General features: G+C 35.3%; 1 protein-coding gene across 7 annotated transcripts in view; it reads left to right on the forward strand.

Annotated features, from left to right (window-relative positions):
• The window catches only part of LOC100371246 (uncharacterized), a 146326-nt gene extending 128657 nt beyond the window's left edge, over positions 1 to 17669 (forward strand). For all 7 annotated transcript variants that reach the window (XM_085493946.1, XM_085493947.1, XM_085493948.1 and 4 more), the window contains 10 exons: positions 1122 to 1213; positions 1613 to 1789; positions 4776 to 4825; positions 7664 to 7778; positions 9018 to 9143; positions 9412 to 9523; positions 13220 to 13302; positions 13751 to 13869; positions 14387 to 14553; positions 15392 to 17669. In XM_085493946.1, the coding sequence (XP_085350072.1) occupies positions 1122 to 1213; positions 1613 to 1789; positions 4776 to 4825; positions 7664 to 7778; positions 9018 to 9143; positions 9412 to 9523; positions 13220 to 13302; positions 13751 to 13869; positions 14387 to 14553; positions 15392 to 15393 (1043 nt within the window). In that variant the 3' untranslated portion in view covers positions 15394 to 17669. The remainder of the gene's footprint in view (positions 1 to 1121; positions 1214 to 1612; positions 1790 to 4775; positions 4826 to 7663; positions 7779 to 9017; positions 9144 to 9411; positions 9524 to 13219; positions 13303 to 13750; positions 13870 to 14386; positions 14554 to 15391) is intronic.
• Positions 17670 to 24659: the final 6990 nt, after the last annotated feature.

A 24659-nucleotide genomic window follows, 5' to 3' on the forward strand; every position in this document is an offset into this window, starting at 1 on the left:
GGCATCACTATACAATAGTACATCTCATGTTAGGGGCATCTGAACCCAAAAGTACATCTTTTATGTCCAATTTCTGTGTTTAATAGTTCATACTCTCAGCAATATGTTGATTCATGTATATTGTGTTTGTTTTCGTTTACTCGTCTAATGGATTGTTTTGATAACATGTTTTGATGCATGATCATTCCCTGGCTTGTATGTTGGTGGTGCTGCTGCTGCTGTTGTTGTTGTTGTTGTTGTTGTTGTTGTTGTTGCTGCTGCTGCTGTTGAGTTTCCATGAGAAATAAGCAAGCGATAATATGGCAAGTTGAGATGTCTCCTGAGGCATGTTATGCTATGTCTGTTATTTTGATATGTGCTGGCATTTTTAGAATTTATTACACCAAATGGTGATGAAGCAATTATGTTACGGGATATATAGCTTCCCTTTTGTCTCATTTATTTGGATTTATGAAGGCATATAATTAGTTTGACTCTAACTGATCCTTTCCACATTGGTTTTAACCCCTTGCTGGTAGCATAAAAACTGGAATTATCAGTGCAATCAGAGTTAGGATCATATTCAATCTCATTATGGATGGGCACAGTAAATCTCACACATTGAGATTTTGCACATGTATTTCTTATATCCAATTGTTTATATTATTGTTAGGTTTGGTATTTTATTGTTAATAGCTGTGGAGGCCAATCTTACCATTGTGCTTGTATAAAGTTGTATTGGTGTGCTTTCTATATGGCTCTATATTTCTAGATCACTGTACATATATTGTTTTTTTAAGGTCCCATGACCTTGTGGGGGTCAAGTGCATTTTATAGAACGGAGTATAAGATTAGTTTCATCTCAAAGTGATTTTTTTTTAATATTACCTTTAAAGTTTTAGATGTGGTAACATTTGGAAACAATATGTAAGCCATGTTTGTGGGTATTATATGTATTTGCTTTGGTGTTAATATAATAAAAAGGAAAATCTTTGTTTTTCTGTTCTGTTATTCCTTCTTCCTCTTCTTCTCACAAAAACTGTTCACAAATTCTGAAGCTTTTCAACATTGATACACAAAGTGAATCGTTTCCTTAAATGAAATTAAAAAGTCTTAAAAAGCATTGTATTGTACATTTCTAGCACCAGCATCTAATCGTTACTCTGCGTCCGATTTATACAATTACCGAAGTCCGGCCGGTCCTGTCAGTCCATCATCAAATCGTGACAAACAGGTAAGTGGTCAATCAGTGTATCATCTTCCTTGTATTAACATAGGTCGTATCTTGTCTGAACTTTGTGTGATGTGACTGTGCCGCTTTGTAGCTGTCTCTCATGTACTGTTAGGCTGATTGCGCTTTATTCTTGTCTGACTCCTGGCAAACACAAAAAGGCTGTCGTTACATGTCCTTGTGCTAGAGGTGCATGTTTTGTCCTCTCTGTTCCTGTTTCTGTTAGATTTTGTTGGTATTTTCTCATCTTGAATCTTTTTGTACAACTTACCATTACATTGTTGCGAGTCATGCTACATTGTTGTTGGTTGCAAAATTGCCACTCTGCCCTCCTTTCCCATGATGTCCTGTGTTGATGTGGGTCACCATGGTAATGGATTCTGGTGGTTTCTATGCATGTAGAGGATCATTGAGGATGAAAAGAGGCGGAAGAAGGAAGCTGAAAAGGATCAAGAAAACTGGAGACGCCATTCCGATTACAGTCCGCTCAAATCACCCATTATTACAAATGAGCGGTTTGAGGATCCAGCGGAAATTGCAAGACGAAAAGAACTCCAACTCCGGAGAAAAGCACAAGAAGTAAGTTCAGTGAACTTGCAAGCACTGAGTTATAACTTCTTAGTGGACCATGATGCATTGTAGCTTTCAGAATACCGTATTGCCTCCATTAAAAAGCGCACATGTGATAATTTTGATCCTCGTACATCTCTATGAATGATGCGCTTCTAGAATAGGAAGCACGGTATCCTGTCATCTCCATCTCAGTATACAAGCAATTCCAGCGCATAAATTAACTTTCATTCCATGGCCATTCTCATTCTTTTCAACTTGTTTTTTTTTTTCGCTTGCAACTTTTTACCATGCTTCTAAGGAATGTCAAATGCAGTCAGCTAATAACTAATATAGAATTGAGTAGAAAAAAAGCAACTATTAAAGACATTTGTATCATAATTTATAATACCAGTTATGATTTGCCTGTCCATGTGTAGTAATCTCCTTCGATTTTTAAATATATCTGTACACAATTCCAATTCCTACACATGACGTCAATATTGTACTCGTTGATCAACAGAAGACTGACCCATTGTACCCTTTGAGTTATGGTACCTTCTGATCTTCACTACACACCGACCCATTGTACCTTCTGACCAATAGTACCTTTTGTGTTATGGTAGACTGATCTACAGAGCACTCTGACCCATTGTACCTTCTGACCAGTAGTACCCTTTGTGTTATGGTAGACTGATCTACAGAGCACTCTGACCCATTGTACCTTCTGACCAGTAGTACCCTTTGTGTTATGGTAGACTGATCTACGGAGCACTCTGACCCATTGTACCTTCTGACCAATAGTACCCTTTGTGTTATGATTGACTGATCTACGGAGCACTCTGACCCATTGTACCTTCTGACCTGTAGTACCCTTTGTGTTATGGTTGACTGATCTACGGAGCACTCTGACCCATTGTACCTTCTGACCAGTAGTACCCTTTGTGTTATGGTTGACTGATCTACGGAGCACTCTGACCCATTGTACCTTCTGACCAGTAGTACCCTTTGTGTTATGGTAGACTGATCTACAGAGCACTCTGACCCATTGTACCTTCTGACCAGTAGTACCCTTTGAGTTATGGTAGACTAATCTACAGAGCACTCTGACCCATTTTACCTTCTGACCAGTAGTACCCTTTGTGTTATGGTAGACTGATCTACAGAGCACTCTGACCAATTGTACCTTCTGACCAGTAGTACCCTTTGTGTTATGGTAGACTGATCTACGGGCACTCTGACCCATTGTACCTTCTGACCAATAGTACCCTTTGTGTTATGGTAGACTGATCTACGGAGCACTCTGACCCATTGTACCTTCTGACCAGTAGTACCTTTTGAGTTATGGTAGACTGATCTACAGAGCACTCTGACCCATTGTACCTTCTGACCAGTAGTACCCTTTGAGTTATGGTTGACTGATCTACAGAGCACTCTGACCCATTGTACCTTCTGACCAGTAGTACCCTTTGAGTTATGGTTGACTGATCTACAGAGCACTCTGACCCATTGTACCTTCTGACCAGTAGTACCCTTTGTGTTATGGTTGACTGATCTACAGAGCACTCTGACCCATTGTACCTTCTGACCAGTAGTACCCTTTTAGTTATGGTAGACTGATCTACGGAGCACTCTGGCACATTGTACCTACTGACCAATAGTATCTTTTGAGTTATGGTACCTACTGATCTTCACTACACACCGACCCATTGTACCTTCTGACCAATAGTATCTTCTGTCCATGTGTAGTAATCTCCTTCGATTTTTAAATATATCTGTACACAATTCCAATTCCTACACATGACGTCAATATTGTACTCGTTGATCAACAGAACACTGACCCATTGTACCCTTTGAGTTATGGTACCTTCTGATCTTCACTACACACCGACCCATTGTACCTTCTGACCAATAGTACCCTTTGTACATTATGGTACCCTCTGATCTTCAGTACACACCAACCCATTGTACTTTCTGACCTTCTGTGCCTTCTGACCATGGTAACTGGTGATTGACCTTTACTGTCTGACCTTGAAGTTCTGACTTATTATACCTCTGATCCACTGTGAGCCTGTGACTTTACCAAATTCAAAGTTTTTACCATGTGTTTATTGCATCATCCCAAAATGTCACTACCACATGGGGAGCTCACTAATTGCTAGGGGGCGCTGTTTAAGAAGTTGATAAATTGATAGCATTTCTTTTCATAGACACATAACATTGAAGGCTACTTTTTATGACACCTACTCTGGATCAGTCTAAACCAGAGAAGTTGAGAAGTTTCAATGAATCGTATGGTCAACAAGCTTTTTCTGCTTGCATGCCATTATTGGGGAAACAGTTGGTATTCGTAATGTTAGGAGTACTGACATTTTTAAACAAAATTTTAAAACTTACCTTTTAAATAATCATTACATATTGTAATGTTAAACTTTTTTTTGTACAATGCGCTGCAACATACGTGGTGTGCATTTTGTAAAAAAATCGTTAATAATAATACCACAGTGCAATGCATCATGGGTATTTGGTATATTGGATAGTGATATAGTTATCGACAACCATTACAATGCATGTGATCATAATAAATGTCCTAACAGTGTCAGATGTTTGGTATGTGTTTGTGTATGTCACATAGTTGTTTTTTATTGTGTTGTTGTATGTCTGTGTATACCTTCCACCCCCATTCCCTATACATAGTATAACCCTGCTGTAGGTACAATTGTAGATGTGATAATATTGTGCCTGTTTTCACATCTCTTGTTTATCCCAAAGCATAAATGCCCAAATATGGAATAATATATGCCTTATATGGATAATTACATGCCTATTATGCATTAATGTTTGCCTTATATGAATGATTATTGCATAATATTGATGGCTAATATGAATAAATGCTGCAAAAAATTAATTGTTACATTTCATATATAGTTTACGTTTACACTTTTCATTGTCTTCAATTTGTGTAGTGTGTGTAGAGTGCAGAGTTACTTAGGTATAATGTACTTTATATTTTCAGTTGAAAGCCAATGCCAAGGCTATATATCCATTTAATCCTCAGAATGCCAAGTAAGTGAATATTGCCTTGTTTTTATGAGTAAATATTGCTTTGTTTTATAAGGGAATACTTACTGGTTTTATAAGTGAATATTGCCTGGTTTTATAAGTAGATATTGCCTGGTTTTACAAGTGAATTTTGCCTAGTTTTATAAGTGAATATTGCCTGGTTTTATAAGTGAATATTACCTGGTTGACTCCCATGTGCGAAGCACAAAATGGGAGTCTCTGCAGTTAGTAGTTCTGTATGTGTGTGTGTGTGTGTGTGTGTGTGTGTATGTGTGTGTGTGTGTGTGTGTGTGTGTGTATGTGTGTGTATGTGTGTATGTGTGTCCGACTGTTCCACTGCTATCTCAAGAACCATACATCGTTTTTTGATGAAACTTGGTGCATAGATGCTCTGGGCCAATGCGCAGATTTGATTAGGTTTTGGTAAAAATCCATGCTCGTTAATTACCTAATTTGCATGATAATTAGCTAATTTTTAGCTGTTCTATGACTGTTCCACTGATATCTAAAGAACCACTCATTGGATTTTGATGAAACTTGGTACATAGATGCTCTGAACATATGCACAGATTTGATTAGTTTTTGGTAAAAATCTGTGCATATTAATTACCTAATTTGCATGATAATTAGCTAATTTTTAGCGGTTCCATGACTGTTCCACTGATATCTAAACAACCACTCATTGGATTTTGATGAAACTTTGTACATACATGCTCTGAACTAATGCTAGGTTATGATTAGTTTTTGGTAATAATCCGTGGATACTAATTACCTAATTTGCATAATGATTAGTCAATTTTCGGTTTTTCCACTGATATCTCAAGTACTAATCATCACATTTCAATGAAACTTGGTACATAGATGTCATATGACACTGCACAGACCTGATAGTTTTTATGGTAATATCAGTACATATAATTACCTAATTTGCATAATTAATTAATTTTCAGCTTTTGATATAAGTAGTGAGCATTACATTTCAATGAAACTTGGTACTTACATACTCAAGGACTATGCAGAGATTGATTGTTTCGGATAAATATTTGTGTATATTAATCACCTAATTTGCATATTTAGTTAATTTTCAGCTTTTCCACGTGTATCTCAAGTACTAATCATCGCATTTCAATGAAACTTGGTACATAGATCCTTTAGGACTATGCAGAGACCTGATTAGTTTCAGGGTAAATAATTGTGCATATTAATTACCTAATTTGCATAATTAATTTTCAGCTTTTCTACTGATATCTAAAGTACTAATCATCACATTTCAATGAATCTAGAATTATGCAGAGACCCAATTAGTTTTTGGTAAATATTTGTGCATATTAATCACCTAATTTGCATAATTAACCAATTTACAACTTTCACACTGATATCTCGGGTACTAATCATCACATATCAATGAATGTTTATACATGAATGCTGTAGGACAATAGACAGACCTGGATAATTGTGGGTTAAAATCTGTACATATTAATTACCCAATTTGCATAATTAACCAATTTTAAGCTTTCACACTGATATCTAAAGTACTAATTTCCATTTTAATGAAACTTAGTACAAAGATGCTCTAGGACAATGTACAAACCTAATTAGTTTGGGGTAAAACTCTGTTCATATTATTTCCCTAATTAGCATAATAATTCATAATTTTTTTGGTTCTAATCACATTTCAATTAAACTTGGTACATAGAGTTTTTGTTACATTGCGCAGACCTCATTAGTTTTACAATCAAATCTGTTCATGTTAATTTTCTGATTTGCATAATTAGTTTTCAGCTAAGTAATTTCAAATTATATTTAATGTGTCTCCAATACTCTCAGCACATGGGAGTTCTTTCTAAGCTTTCTTTGATTTTATAAGTAGATATTGCCTGGTTTTATAAGTGAATATTGCCTGGTTTTATAAATGAATTTTGCCTGGTTTTATAAGTGAATTTTGCCTGGTTTTATAAGTGAATATTATCTGGTTTTATAAGTAGATATTGCCTGGTTTTATAAATGAATATTGCCTGGTTTTATAAGTGAATATTACCTGGTTTTATAAGTAGATATTGCCTGGTTTTATAAGTGAATATTGCCTGGTTTTATAAGTGAATATTGCCTGGTTTTATAAGTGAATATTGCCTGGTTTTATAAGTGAATATTGCCTAGTTTTATAAGTAGATATTGCCTGGTTTTATAAGTGAATATTGCCTGGTTTTATAAGTGAATATTGCCTGGTTTTATAAGTGAATATTGCCTGGTTTTATAAGTGAATATTGCCTGGTTTTATAAGTAGATATTGCCTGGTTTTATAAGTGAATATTGCCTGGTTTTATAAGTGAATATTGCCTAGTTTTATAAGTAGATATTGCCTGGTTTTATAAGTGAATATTGCCTGGTTTTATAAGTGAATATTGCCTGGTTTTATAAGTGAATATTGCCTGGTTTTATAAGTAGATATTGCCTGGTTTTATAAGTGAATATTGCCTGGTTTTATAAGTGAATTTTGCCTGGTTTTATAAGTGAATATTATCTGGTTTTATAAGTGAATATTGCCTGGTTTTATAAGTGAATATTGCCTGGTTTTATAAGTAGATATTGCCTGGTTTTATAAGTGAATATTGCCTGGTTTTATAAGTGAATATTGCCTGGTTTTATAAGTGAATATTGCCTGGTTTTATAAGTAGATATTGCCTGGTTTTATAAGTGAATATTGCCTGGTTTTATAAGTAGATATTGCCTGGTTTTATAAGTGAATATTGTTTTATTGTACTTACTTGTTTAGTAATTAACCTTTCATCATTAATACCAATGTACACAAAATTAATTTCACTCTATTTTACTTCTCAATAGGGAATTACCTTTCAAGAAAGGTGATATGATCAAATTAATTCGTCAAATTGACAAAAACTGGTATGAAGGTGAACACCACGGAAGAGTTGGTATATTCCCTGTCAGTTATGTGGAGGTGAGAGTCTGTTATATCTTTAGTATTTTCTCTGTGATATTCCATGTACACCATCACGAAAAACATGATTACTTTTTAACGCATCTGCTTAGTTACGTTCTTCATTATTGACTAAATAATTGATTTTGAACAGTAGGTTCTTTGCAATTGGGACAATATTGTGCTCTTCCTGTTATTCATGCATTTAAAAAATAGGCATCTTCTTTATTAATATCATCATAGTGATATCTATTTCTTCTTTATAAACTGTTAGGGCACATAAAGAACCAAAGTTTTCTCTGCAGAGATTATAATGACAGCTCCATAATTCGGTCTCCGTCCGTCCGTGTGTCCGTGCGTCCGTCCGGAGTCATATCTCAGAATCCCTTGGACCGATTCCGTTCATTCTATGCATGTGCCTAGTACTTTATGTGGGACATATGCACATGCAGTGGTTTAGCGATTCGATTCAAAATGGCCGACTGGCAGCCATCTTGTTTTTTGAAAATGTTGTATTTTGGACATGCTTTGTCATTCAAACTTGGTACATAGATTACACATGTTAGGATACATGTCCATGACGATTTATTTCGCAATTGGATCAAAGATGGTCGACTGGCAGGCATCTTGTTATTGTTTTTTTATGCGGTACTTTATACATGTTAGGATGCATGTCCATTGCAATTTGTTTCAAAGGATGGCCGATTGACAGCCATCTGACTTTTTGGCCTTACTACTATATTTCCACAATTTATGTACCATTTTCATTCGTATTTGGCACATACATCATACATATCAGTGTGTTTCATAATCAGATCAAAGATGGCTGAATAATGGCTGTTTTTATTTTGGTCATATTACTATGACACGAAACACGTGTTTTGATGTAAATAAACAATCTGTTGTATACGCCACTTAGAACTCAAGTTTCACGCTCGCGTCAACCCCTTCGCTTTAATATGACGAGCACAAAGAAAACTTAAAGGGGACTGAGTCATTTTCAATGACTTGTTTTTTTTAAGATGGCAGCTTTTGTAGCAACCACCAATCAGAGTTTCATTAATATTGACCAAGCTTTCCAAAACTATTGTAAACATGATTGTCAGCCTCCCAAAGTAACATTTAGTAAATTTCACTCAGCGCTCAAATTGATCTATAATTTCATTATTGGTACTCAATCCCAGATTGACTTTCATTTATTAATCACAGGAGTGTAAGATCCACCAACATTAATCTCTGTTATCCTCATTACATTGATAGATTATGTCACCGGAACCAGTGAAGTCACCCATACAGCAACCTCAAGTAGACGTGTCCACAGAAGGCAAGGCTAGAGCCAAATACAATTTCAGTGGAGAAACCAACATGGAATTGTCATTTAAAAAGGTAAGAGCGCAAGCTGTTATTCTTACATCAGACATACAATTGACTTATTGCATAAACCAGGCAGCACTGTAATTATTACCCATCATCCACATTCCTAAACACACCAATGAACTTTACTGACTGAATTATAAGTTGCATCGTTTAATTTTCACTTGCCTGTACTACACACCTTGGGTGTTACTATTGCATTTTTGTTTAATCTTATTACATTTTATTTTTCTTTAATATTTTAATGAGTGTTATTAATTATCTGTCTCTTGCTGCGTAGGGTGACCAAATAACTTTGATACGAAGGGTTGATAATAACTGGGCAGAAGGTAGACTAGGAAATAGACGAGGTATATTTCCTGTATCGTACATTGAAGTTACTAAAGAACCTGGTAGGTCTACCTAATTTCGTGTCAAAATTATTTGCCTACAGTGTTTTACACCAGTCAACGAAGGAAATTGACTTCAAAAGTACTGAGAATTTGTATAGCGTTGATATTCCTTGTACAAAGAAGTGTGTTTTTAAAGTCCTCAATTATCATGTTTTTTAGCCTGTTGAAAAAATTGACATTCTCCTATTGGTCCTGTATTTAATGTATCAATATCATTATTAAAATTATATACAAAATGGATTTTCTCATAAATGCAAAAACATGTGATTTTACAGCTTCAAATGCCAACATTTACATATGATGGCTCTCAAACAATATCACAATCATCTTTGTTAGCGCAACCAAGACGGCGTACAATCCTACAAATCTAACAAAATACTATTATAAACAATGTAGATCATTAACGCAGAGATTATTATACAGTTATACACAATGTAAGTGTGTGGCATTTTATCCTCTCTTAAACCAACCAGTGTCACAGTTATCATGCTGCGACATCTTCGCTATGGGTCATGTCACATGTCATGGGTCACATGCAACATATACTCTGATCAAAACAACTAAAAATACAATCCCCATTATTTGAACATGTTGGGTGATCCAAATAACTTGATATACAATTTCATTTTACCTATTTCTGTCTCTTGTGGCAGATTGCCAAACAATTATGAAATCCTAAACAAAAATATTTGAATGAATAGGATTTAAAATTAAATCATTGAATGTGTGTGGTTGTTTTTCATCTCTACATCAGAAACTGTTTCTGCATTAAATTGCAGGAATAACGTCATAACAGCTAGGGAGTTTAGCTTAAAAAACAAAAACTTTAATAGGACAGTGTCTGCCATCTTTTGTAATCAAGACAGTTTATGTAGTTATAATACTGGTGTATCAAATCACTGACTGACTTCTCTTAGAATTAGAGACCTATGAAATCAGTGAAGTATGTTGAGAATTTAACACATGTATCAGTCATGATATCACAACCACTACATGACTGACATCTGTCTTACACTGTCTACGTAGACTTGTGACATCAAATTATAAGAAATACAACAAACATTTATTGTTATATAGTATATACCTTTATCTAGCTTGTAGTAATAGTTTAGGAGATGTCTCATGAGACATGTAGCTCATAATGCCAATAAAAACGTGATGTGTTTTCAGTGACAGATTTTATTTCTGTCATAGTACTGTAAAATCTGTATTAGAAGCTGCGGCTTCTACTAAAATGGTACAACACAACACAGGGATGCGGCTTAATTAGAGTATCTACACATATGAGAAATGATGAATTTTTGGTTCTCAATTGTTCAAAAATAATGGGTGCAACTTCTATTAGGAATGCAGCTTATAATACAGATTTTACTTTACTTTAAATTGTCCAATATATATACAGAAGAAAGAGTTCATATGTCAATAATCTGAAACACATTCAATGCTTGTGATGTAGTTTCTCCTATTAAATAAGGTTGAACGTACATTTTAACAAGTGAAATTACGATTGAAACAAATGCAAATAAGTCTTTGACAGGAATTTTGACTGCCCGATTTATAATATTTATAACATGTAGTTTTGTTTATACCAGATTTAACATTTGACCTCACCGACTGGTAAAATTATCCAGGGTCTTTGTATGCTTATTAATGTTTGTAGGTTACTGAACTTAGGGACACACCAGCATTGGTTTGGGGGGGTTGAGTATCGCTGTCTCCCTTGACCCCCTTTGTTGCAACAAGTTGGAAAGAAAGAGATAGAAAAACTTACTTTCTCCATCACATAATAATAAGTACACTGTATGTGCTGTCAACATTTTAGTTTTCCTCAATATTTCTATAATCAGTTTACTCGTATGGTTTTAAAGTATCAATGAAATATTTTTATTTGACCTTGATGAAATTCAGCTAATTTTTAGTAATCAACAAAAATAATAAAATTATTTTTTTGTATTTCCTATTGTTCATGTCAATACAAACTACAAGGTTGTTTGATAAAGTATTTAAGTGATGAAATTCAGCTAATTTTTAGTAATCAACAAAAATAATAAAATTATTTTTTTGTATTTCCTATTGTTCATGTCAATACGAACTACAAGGTTTTTTGATAAAGTATTTAAGGATGTAGTAGAGGTTATTGCTATTGCAATTGCATAGCACATTTCTGAAGCTTCATATTCTTTGAATCCCATCAAGTTATATATTTTTAGAAAGCTTATTTTTCAAATAATAAAAAATAAATATTCCTACAAAAAAATGGTACCGTGTAATCACGTGATCACTGTGCAAATAGAGAGGTGTTATTTTCGAAGAAACCGAAATAAGGCCAAAAAAATGATGTTCGCGGAATTCAGAGATACTATAAAAGGTTTGAATTTAATTTCCCAGTTCGTCTACTGTCGCGTGACCTAGATTTTTACCTCATAACACTTTTTAAAAACCATCGTCAACGTTGTTTTGAAATATGGTACCCTGTTTCAGAGTTCACATAGGGGAGAGTTGTGTCATATTTTCTAAAGTCAAAGTGGTAGACAAACTATTTTTGCCAGATTTCATTAGCAGCTATCAGAGAATACCTATGCCAAAAATCAACATCGTGGAGCAGCTGGGAGTCGGGTTCAACTCTCTATACTAACCCCAAATACCGATGTTTACTTAAGCGTGAAAAATCACAAAAAATATAAAACACACTGTATCTCAGATTTATTCAAAATGTATTACCCTCCTAAACCATCTCTACAATTGTTTTTTTCTAGTTAAATGCATGCTTCATATATTCGTATAAGAGAATATGGAAAAAAAGTAAATTTGATATTTTCAAAGAAAAAAACCTCTACTACATCCTTAAAGGCCCAATTCACTTGCCCCGGGCAAGTGTAAATTGGAGGTGTGACTATGCTAATGAGTGTTGTTAATCACTTACGTAGCCTATGACACATCCTGTTTCAGCAGTCCAACATAACGTGACTTTGATTGACAGCAGTTAATTATTCAAGATTAGTAGCGCGTCCCTTTCCCCAGTTCCTGTTTTTTACTTTTATCCGCCAAAATCTCAACTTGTACACTATTTATTGTAATAAATACTACACACAGTCACTGCTGTGATATTCATAGTAACATATATCTACTTTGGCACGACATAATCGACCTGTAAGTTAGAGAAAACGCGTTTTTACCGGAGCTTGGCTGGAGCTGTTTACTACAGTGTGACAAGCAAGGAAATAATCCCTATTGTTTAAGAGCGTATTTATAGTATACCTGGGCCTTTAAGTGTGAATTTTGTTCTTGGCTTTGGTAGTAGTTGTCAATATTATGAATTGCCAGGTTCATCCACTATATTGTATTTGTTACAAATCTCATGCAACATGACATGCTTTCAAAATTACACATTGTTTGTTAACATAAAATTTATTCACACTGCTTTGCTTTTATAACCTATTTACCACCAAACTTTCTCTGCCAAATTTGTCTGTACTTTTTTCTTTATATTCTTCAATATTTTTGGAAATGAACCCTAATTTTGGAGCCAATAGACAAAATTTTAGTCGATTTTCAGTTTTTACTCAAAAATTTTGCTATTTTTGTCCTAATCTTCTGAAGAAAAGTGCAGACTATAAATGGGACTATTTTTTGGATTTGTGATGAAAAGATTTATAGTTTATATAATACGTATTCATTTATTTATTTTTCTTTTAGTCTCACCGGCACAGAAAAGCCCATCAAGTCAACCCCAACAGCGACAAAAACAGCAGCACAGTCCTGTTAAACAGAAACCTAAGGTTAGAGTACCAGTAATTTACAACTGTGTATATCATATGCTTACTTACATTTGCAAATTTTTTTTGAAAATCTAATCAATTTGAAGTGTAGAGCTAAATAAGTACAGATTAAATGTGACTCAATTTGTCTTTGTTGTGTAACAGCACAGTCACAGCACAATTCAATGAATAGTTTGAATTAGCTTCACATCGAATGTTTATTTCCTTTCGTGGTACTTCGCACTGGAGTTTAAAGCGCTACAGTCATCACACAGCGTTATGTTTGATATGGGACTCATAGGGACGTATACAACATGTGTAAAATACATTGTATGTTTGCTGAAGTTCAGACATGTGCTGCGCCTTGACTGTACTGCTTTAAGCGACATAAGATTAAAATACCAACTTGGTTTCCGTCAAGAGAACATTCTGTGCCTATTCTAACTATTCTTTGCAATTAAATCCACAGGAACAAATATACCAGCAGCAACGTAGTCAGCCAGTACAGTCTTCCCCTTCGGTATCGCATCAGTATTACCAACAGCGAGACATGCCACCACCCCCACCTACGCCACCCGTACAAGAACAGTAAGTAGTATCGTTATATTCCTTAAAACGGTCAGTCACTGTGCCATGTTGTGTTCGATATGGATTCTATGTGACTTTTACAATGTATGTAAACCCATTGTTTGTTTAAATGTTTAAATATTCTCAACATTTGTCACATGCCACATTTTCGCTATCCACAATTTTGGAATTTGACACCTTAGCCCTCTATGCATCATAATTTTTCCTGGCTGAATTATGGCACAACATTTTGCACATGGCAATAATTTTCAAAATTTTAGAAAAATCATGAAAAATGGTGTTTAAATTTTTTGAATGGTGGTGACAAATGTGGCATTCAAAGGTTTAAGGGCATTCATGATGGCTACTATGAGTCGCTTCTTAAAGCTTCACAATTATCATGCCATGTTGTGTTTGATATGGGTCCCATGCAACATAATAAAATTCATTGTTTGTTTACATCATAATCAAACAAGCATTGCACAGCAACAGTTTAACTGTATTCGTATCTTATACTGTGTTTTTATTTGCTTCTCAGTTTTCGTGCAATCTATCCATATGCACCACAAAATGAAGACGAATTGGAATTAATAGAAGGTGATGTTGTGGTTGTCATGGAAAAATGTGATGATGGTTGGTTCGTTGGGACATCCACAAGGACTGGACACTTTGGAACGTTTCCTGGAAATTATGTGGAAAAAATGTGTAAGTTAGTCATTAAATTTCATCCATAGCAGAATGGTATGTGTAGATTATATTCGTTACAACCATGTCCATAATGGTGTGATTTTAAAAATAACTCTGTGCATGCAGTTATCCCCATCATATATTGTTGGCTGGGGATATTGTGTTTACCATCGCCGACGTCTGCATATATAGTCATTCCCACAATGTAATATTGAAGACATTGTGCACCAGATCTGATAAACATATTTAATGACCATATATGGTCATGTAACCTCATTAAAATGCATAACTATCATATCTGGATCACTATAATTGCTGATATAGGTGTTCAACTAGTGCTTTATTGTAGACATTGTGCACAAGATCTAATCTACATATTTAATGACCATATATGGTCATGTAACCTCATTAAAATGTATAACTATCATATCTGGATCACTATAATTGCTGATATAGGTGTTCAACTAGTGCTTTATTGTAGACATTGTGCACAAGATCTAATCTACATATTTAATGACCATATATGGTCATGTGACCTCATTAAAATGCATAACTATCATATCTGGATCACTATAATTGCTGATATAGGTGTTCAACTAGTGCTTTATTGTAGACATTGTGCACAAGATCTAATCTACATATTTAATGACCATATATGGTCATGTGACCTCATTAAAATCTATATCTATAATTGCAGATATTGGTGTTCAACCAAAATACTTGTAGTAAAAATTCCGGAGGATCTTCCATCTCTGATGGCTTTTTTTTATGCTTTCTTGGACTCTCTCCCTTTTCTTTTAAAACACTCTTGCATCTATGTACATCAGTTTCACTTATTCTTTTGAATTTCTTACAGAAATTACAATCATGGTGCCTATTTGCCATCTGATGTGAGAAGCATGATGTGATTGGTCAACTGATGTGAAAAGCATGTTGTGATTGGTCAATTAAAGCAGGAATGTACAAAGTAGCAATAAAATAGCTACACCAGCATTCACCTAGCATATATACTGCCAGTGCCTATACAATAAATAAATTATTAGCTAGATTAATTGTTTAATGATTTTCTTAACAATCTATGACCTTTTTTGCATGAAATGCATCATATTTTTATTATCGGAAAATTTCAATTATTGATTCAATGAAATTTGCATTTATTATCTATTCTTTTTGGAAATGTACATTCATTGTTACATTAATTTGCATGTGAAAAAAAGGTTTAAGCGGATTAGCTTCATTTGTAGATACTTTTTGCTATGTATAAAAGATTTGCTTGATGTTTTGGTATCTATGACCAAAAGCAGGGATGTTTTTGTTAATAATGTTAATATCTTCTTTAGTACGTAGTTGTCTTATCCCATACATAAACATAAAAATAAACTGAACATGTTGCACATGGATGAGTGTAAATACAATGTTACAACATTGTTGCACACATATACAATGTTGCCTAATTCACAAAGAAATATGTAGTATAGAAACATTGTTGCACATAAAATGTTGCATGATTCACAACACAAACAAATGCTTCATAGAAACATTGTTGCACATATTTAAATTAGCATAATGTTTTATAGGAACATTGCAGCACATAAAATGTTGAATGTAACAATGTAGAAATACCTCTGTGTATAATGTTTCTTTCACATAAAAAGTAATAATTTATGTGAACATAGTTGCACATAGATGATGTAAAATGTATGGGATAAAATGTAAAAAAAAATATAACTGACTTTACACTAGCTGACAGGCCAACTTTCAGCAAAAAAACTCTAACTTATAATTTTTTTTTTAAAGACTAAAACTAAAACATATGTCATTCATATTACATGCTTTCTTACCTATTGGTTTATTTTTAGGACGCATTTTTATTTTTTTTTCTTCTTTTGCTACACTTTTACAAATATATTATTACTGTAGCTTTCTTATGTAAAAATATTGATGTAGAGCTGTACATCCAGAGATGCAAATAGATCAAATGTTTTATCGGATATTTTGACATTTGAAAATTAACTTTATATAAGTCAAAAAATTTAAATCATCGTAGTCCAGTGATTGTTATTGCATACTATTATCATGTATCTCAGCATTGTTTGAAAAATACAAACTTTGCGATTCTTTGATTATGCTTGATCTGATTGGACACTTTCTGAACAACTATATTTGATATCTTAGCTGCTATGATCAAGATTTCAAAAATCAATTTGATATTTGTTAGAATTATTGATATAAAATTTGATACGTTTATTGAATATTTGTTTAAAGTAGGCATAATACTGGAACCTAGCCTAGATAATTATTATTCAAAAACAAATCAAAGCTGACTATTCTAGAAAGGAAATCTTGTGATGATCAATTCCAGTCATGAGCACTTCCCACCTGCTGTGTATCAACAGGTAATTAGTACTTTTGGTCAGATTTTAATTCTCAAAATCAACAAATCACTCTCTCAGCCTATAATTGCATGCATTAAGTTTTTACATATGAACAAATATGCAAGTTTTACAATTTTAACCGAGTTCTTCTTACTCCTTTGCAATATTGTGTAATTCTTGTAGTTTGTCATTTCCCACCCAAACCATTACTCCTGGAGAGTTTCTGGTTACTATAGAAACCATCATTCTAAGATTTTTTTTTGAGTACCGGTAATTTCAGTTCTATAACTTTGGTATTTTATCATATTTATATTTAGTCAAAAATATAGTTAAATATTTTAAAGCTTATTGCAGATACCAATTGTATAATGTTTTTGTTTTTTTATTCGAAATTGTATATCATATAAATGTTCTCTGATGCAGCCAATCACCAAGCATATCTGTTACAGCCAATCACCAAGCATGTCTGTTACAGATAGGTTAGATTGAATTTGATTGGCTACATCATTTGTCATTTATTATGTCATATGTTTCTTGATTTTAATGCACATGTCAACATAGTTACTGTAGTTTTTTATTCAATGCATGGGATGCTACATTGAAAAGCAATTAATTGGTGCTTCATTGTCGTAATTGTATTTCATTATTTGGTTTATGATTATTATCATTATTATTAATTAATTAATGTCATTACCATATTTTAGTTATGTTATTTTGAGGTGTGCGTCAATAAATTGTTGGCAGAAGCAAAAATAAAAATGCTCATTGTTTCAGTTTATCCTTTGAACACCAAACATTTGTCACATTTTGAACAAAAATAAGCCTACTTAATTTTTCATCTAGACTTGTAGCAAATGCAAACTCATATTCAATTGGTGTAAAGTGTACCCCAGGAGTAATCCCAGGTGTGGCACTAAGAACACAACACCACGAGGGTCCATCTATTACTCTCAGACTGCTGTATCAAGCTATAAACCACATACTCAAGGACACACCATGAGGGTCCATATATTACTCTACTGTATCAAACTAAAAACCACATACTCAAGGACACACCATGAGGGTCCATCTATTACTCTACAGTATCAAACTAAAAACCACATACTCAAGGACACACCATGAGGGTCCATCTATTACTCTGCTGTATCAAACAATAAACCACATACTCAACGACACACCATGAGGGTCCATCTATTACTCTGCTGTATCAAACAATAAACCACATACTCAAGGACACACCATGAGGGTTCATCTATTACTCTGCTGTATCAAACTATAAACCACATACTCAAGGACACACCACAAAGGTTCATCTATTACTCTGCTGTATCAAACAATAAACCACATACTCAAGGACACACCATAAGGGTCCATCTATTACTCTACTGTATCAAACTAAAAACCACATACTCAAGGACATACCATGAGGGTCCATCTATTACTCTACAGTATCAAACTAAAAACCACATACTCAAGGACACACCATGAGGGTCCATCTATTACTCTGCTGTATCAAACAATAAACCACATACTCAACGACACACCATGAGGGTCCATCTATTACTCTACTGTATCAAACTAAAAACCACATACTCAAGGACACACCATGAGGGTCCATCTATTACTCTACAGTATCAAACTAAAAACCACATACTCAAGGACACACCATGAGGGTCCATCTATTACTCTGCTGTATCAAACAATAAACCACATACTCAACGACACACCATGAGGGTCCATCTATTACTCTGTTGTATCAAACTAAAAACCACATACTCAAGGACACACTATGATGGTCCATCTATTACTCTGCTGTACCAAACTATAAACCACATACTCAAGGACACACCATAAGGGTTCATCTATTACTCTGCTGTATCAAACTATAAACCACATACTCAAGGACACACCATAAGGGTTCATCTATTACTCTGCTGTATCAAACTATAAACCACATACTCAAGGACTCACCATAAGGGTTCATATATTACTCTGCTGTATCAAACTATAAACCACATACTCAAGGACACACCATAAGGGTTCATCTATTACTCTGCTGTATCAAACTATAAACCACATACTCAAGGACTCACCATAAGGGTTCATATATTACTCTGCTGTATCAAACAATAAACCACATACTCAATGACACACCATAAGGGTTCATCTATTACTCTGCTGTATCAAACTATAAACCACATACTCAAGGACTCACCATAAGGGTTCATCTATTACTCTGCTGTACCAAACTATAAACCACATACTCCAGGAGTAATCCCAGCTGTCTCACAAAGAACACACCATGAGGATCAAACTATAACTCTATTGTGTCAAACTATAAACCACATATCCAAGGACACACCATGAGGGTCCATCTATTATTCTGCTCTATCAAACTATAAACCACATACTTCAGGAGTAATCCAAGGTTTCTCATCAAGGACACACCATGAAAGTCCAACTATAACTCTGTTGTGTCAAGCTATAAACCATATACCCAAGAACACACCATGAGGATCCAACTATAACTCTATTGTGTCAAGCTATAAACCATATACCCAAGTACACACCATGAGGATCCAACTATAACTCTGTTGTGTCAAACTATAAACCATATATTTAAGGACACACTATGAGGGTCCATCTATTACACTGCTCTATCAAACAATAAACCACATACTCAACGACACACCATGAGGGTCCATCTATTACACTGCTCTATCAAACAATAAACCACATACTCAACGACACACCATGAGGGTTCATCTATTACTCTGCTGTATCAAACTATAAACCACATACCCAAGGACACACCATGAGGGTCCATCTATTATTCAGCTCTATCAAACTATAAACCACATACTTCAGGAGTAATCCCAGGTTTCTCACCAAGAACACACCATGAAGGTCCAACTATAACTCTGTTGTGTCAAACTATAAACCATACATGTATATTTAAGGACACACTATGAGGGTCCATCTATTACACTGCTCTATCAAACAATAAACCACATACTCAACGACACACCATGAGGGTTCATCTATTACTCTGCTCTATCAAGCTATAAACCACATACTCAAGGACACACCATGAGGGTTCATCTATTACTCTACTCTATCAAGCTATAAACCAAATACTCAAGGACACACCACAAGGGTTCATCTATTACTCTGCTGTATCAAACTATAAACCACATACTCAAGGACACACCATGAGGGTCCATCTATTATTTTGCTGTATCAAACTATAAACCACATACTTCAGGAGTAATCCCAGGTTTCTCACCAAGGACACACCATGAAGGTCCAACTATAACTCTATTGTGTCAAGCTATAAACCATATACCCAAGAACACACCATGAGGGTCCAACTATAACTCTGTTGTGTCAAACTATAAACCACATACTCAAGGACACACCATGAGGGTCCATCTATTATTTTGCTGTATCAAACTATAAACCACATACTTCAGGAGTAATCCCAGGTTTCTCACCAAGGACACACCATGAAGGTCCAACTATAACTCTATTGTGTCAAGCTATAAACCATATACCCAAGAACACACCATGAGGATCCAGCTATAACTCTGTTGTGTCAAACTATAAACCATATATTTAAGGACACACTATGAGGGTCCATCTATTACACTGCTCTATCAAACAATAAACCACATACTCAACGACACACCATGAGGGTCCATCTATTATTCTGATCTATCAAACTATAAACCACATACTCGAGGACACACCATGAGGGTCCATCTATTATTCTGCTCTATCAAACTATAAACCACATACCCAAGGACACACCATGAGGGTCCATCTATTACTCTGCTGTATCAAACTATAAACCACATACTCAAGAACACACAATGAGGGTCCATCTATTACTCTGCTCTATCAAACTATAAACCACATACCCAAGGACACACCATGAGGGTTCATCTATTACTCTGCTGTATCAAACTATAAACCGCATACTCAAGGACACACCATGAGGGTCCATCTATTATTCTGCTGTATCAAACTATAAACCACATACCCAAGGACAGACCATAAGGGTTTATCTATTACTCTGCTGTATCAAACAATAAACCACATACTCAACGACACACCATGACGGTCCATCTATTATTCTGCTCTATCAAACTATAAACCACATACCCAAGGACACACCATGAGGGTCCATCTATTACTCTGCTGTATCAAACTATAAACCACATACTCAAGGACACACCATAAGGGTTCATCTATTACTCTGCTGTATCAAACTATAAACCACATACTCAAGGACACACCATAAGGGTTCATATATTACTCTGCTGTATCAAACAATAAACCACATACTCAAGGACACACCACAAGGGTTCATCTATTATTCTGCTGTATCAAACAATAAACCACATACTCAAGGACACACCACAAGGGTTCATCTATTACTCTGCTGTATCAAACTATAAACCACATACTCCAGGAGTAATCCCAGCTGTCTCACCAAGAACACACCATGAGGGTCAAACTTTAACTCTATTGTGTCAAACTATAAACCACATACCCAAGGACACACCACAAGGGTTCATCTATTATTTTGCTGTATCAAACTATAAACCACATACTCCAGGAGTAATCCCAGCTGTCTCACCACGAACACACCATGAGGGTCAAACTTTAACTCTATTGTGTCAAACTATAAACCACATACCCAAGGACACACCATGAGGGTCCATCTATTATTCTGCTCTATCAAACTATAAACCACATACTCAAGGACACACCATGAGGGTTCATCTATTACTCTGCTGTATCAAACAATAAACCACATACTCAAGGACACACCATGAGGGTCCATCTATTACTCTACTGTATCAAACAATAAACCACATACTCAATGACACACCACAAGGGTTCATCTATTATGCTGCTGTATCAAACTATAAACCACATACTCCAGGAGTAATCCCAGCTGTCTCACCAAGAACACACCATGAGGGTCAAACTTTAACTCTATTGTGTCAAACTATAAACCACATACCCAAGGACACACCAAGAGGGTCCATCTATTATTCTGCTCTATCAAACTATAAACCACATACTCAAGGACACACCTTGAGGGTTCATCTATTACTCTGCTGTATCAAACAATAAACCACATACTCAAGCACACACCATGAGGGTCCATCTATTACTCTGCTGTATCAAACAATAAACCACATACTCAAGGACACACCATGAGGGTTCATCTATTACTCTGCTGTATCAAACTATAAACCACATACTCAAGGACACACCACAAAGGTTCATCTATTACTCTGCTGTATCAAACAATAAACCACATACTCAAGGACACACCATAAGGGTCCATCTATTACTCTACTGTATCAAACTAAAAACCACATACTCAAGGACACACCATGAGGGTCCATCTATTACTCTACAGTATCAAACTAAAAACCACATACTCAAGGACACACCATGAGGGTCCATCTATTACTCTGCTGTATCAAACAATAAACCACATACTCAACGACACACCATGAGGGTCCATCTATTACTCTACTGTATCAAACTAAAAACCACATACTCAAGGCCACACCATGAGGGTCCATCTATTATTCTGCTCTATCAAACTATAAACCACATACTTCAGGAATAATCCCAGGTTTCTCATCAAGGACACACCATGAAGGTCCAACTATATCTCTGTTGTGTCAAGTTATAAACCATATACCCAAGAACACACCATGAGGATCCAACTATAACTCTATTGTGTCAAGCTATAAACCATATACCCAAGTACACACCATGAGTCCAACTATAACTCTGTTGTGTCAAACTATAAACCATATATTTAAGGACACACTATGAGGGTCCATCTATTACACTGCTCTATCAAACAATAAACCACATACTCAACGACACACCATGAGGGTTCATCTATTACTCTGCTGTATCAAACTATAAACCACATACCCAAGGACACACCATGAGGGTCCATCTATTATTCAGCTCTATCAAACTATAAACCACATACTTCAGGAGTAATCCCAGGTTTCTCACCAAGAACACACGATGAAGGTCCAACTATAACTCTGTTGTGTCAAACTATAAACCATATATTTAAGGACACACTATGAGGGTCCATCTATTACACTGCTCTATCAAACAATAAACCACATACTCAAGGACACACCATGAGGGTTCATCTATTACTCTGATCTATCAAGCTATAAACCAAATACTCAAGGACACACCACAAGGGTTCATCTATTACTCTGCTGTATCAAACTATAAACCACATACTCAAGGATACACCATGAGGGTCCATCTATTATTTTGCTGTATCAAACTATAAACCACATACTTCAGGAGTAATCCCAGGTTTCTCACCAAGGACACACCATGAAGGTCCAACTATAACTCCATTGTGTCAAGCTATAAACCATATACCCAAGAACACACCATGAGGGTCCAACTATAACTCTGTTGTGTCAAACTATAAACCACATGCTCAAGGACACACCGTGAGGGTCCATCTATTATTTTGCTGTATCAAACTATAAACCACATACTTCAGGAGTAATTGCAGGTTTCTCACCAAGGACACCCCATGAAGGTCCAACTATAACTCTATTGTGTCAAGCTATAAACCATATACCCAAGAACACACCATGAGGATCCAACTATAACTCTGTTGTGTCAAACTATAAACCATATATTTAATGACACACTATGAGGGTCCATCGATTACACTGCTCTATCAAACAATAAACCACATACTCAACGACACACCATGAGGGTCCATCTATTATTCTGATCTATCAAACTATAAACCACATACTCGAGGACTCACCATGAGGGTCCATCTATTACTCTGCTGTATCAAACTATAATCCACATACCCAAGGACACACCATGAGGGTCCATCTATTATTCTGCTCTATCAAACTATAAACCACATACCCAAGGACACACCATGAGGGTCCATCTATTACTCTGCTGTATCAAACTATAAACCACATACTCAAGAACACACAATGAGGGTCCATCTATTACTCTTCTCTATCAAACTATAAACCACATACCCAAGGACACACCATGAGGGTTCATCTATTACTCTGCTGTATCAAACTATAAACCACATACTCAAGGACACACCATGAGGGTCCATCTATTATTCTGCTGTATCAAACTATAAACCACATACCCAAGGACAGACCATAAGGGTTTATCTATTACTCTGCTGTATCAAGCAATAAATCACATACTCAACGACACACCATGACGGTCCATCTATTATTCTGCTCTATCAAACTATAAACCACATACCCAAGGAGACACCATGAGGGTCCATCTATTACTCTGCTGTATCAAACTATAAACCACATACTCAAGGACACACCATAAGGGTTCATCTATTACTCTGCTGTATCAAATTATAAACCACATACTCAAGGACACACCATAAGGGTTCATCTATTTCTCTGCTGTATCAAACTATAAACCACATACTCAAGGACACACCACAAGGGTTCATCTATTACTCTGCTGTATCAAACTATAAACCACATACTCAAGGACACACCATGAGGGTCCATCTATTATTCTGCTGTATCAAACTATAAACCACATACCCAAGGACACACCATGAGGGTCCATCTATTATTCTGCTGTACCAAATAATAAACCACATACTCAAGGACACACCATAAGGTTTTATCTATTACTCTGCTGTATCCAACTATAAACCAC

The sequence above is a fragment of the Saccoglossus kowalevskii genome, chromosome 19, assembly GCF_978046115.1.
Source record: "Saccoglossus kowalevskii chromosome 19, keSacKowa6.1, whole genome shotgun sequence".
NCBI lineage: Eukaryota > Metazoa > Hemichordata > Enteropneusta > Harrimaniidae > Saccoglossus > Saccoglossus kowalevskii.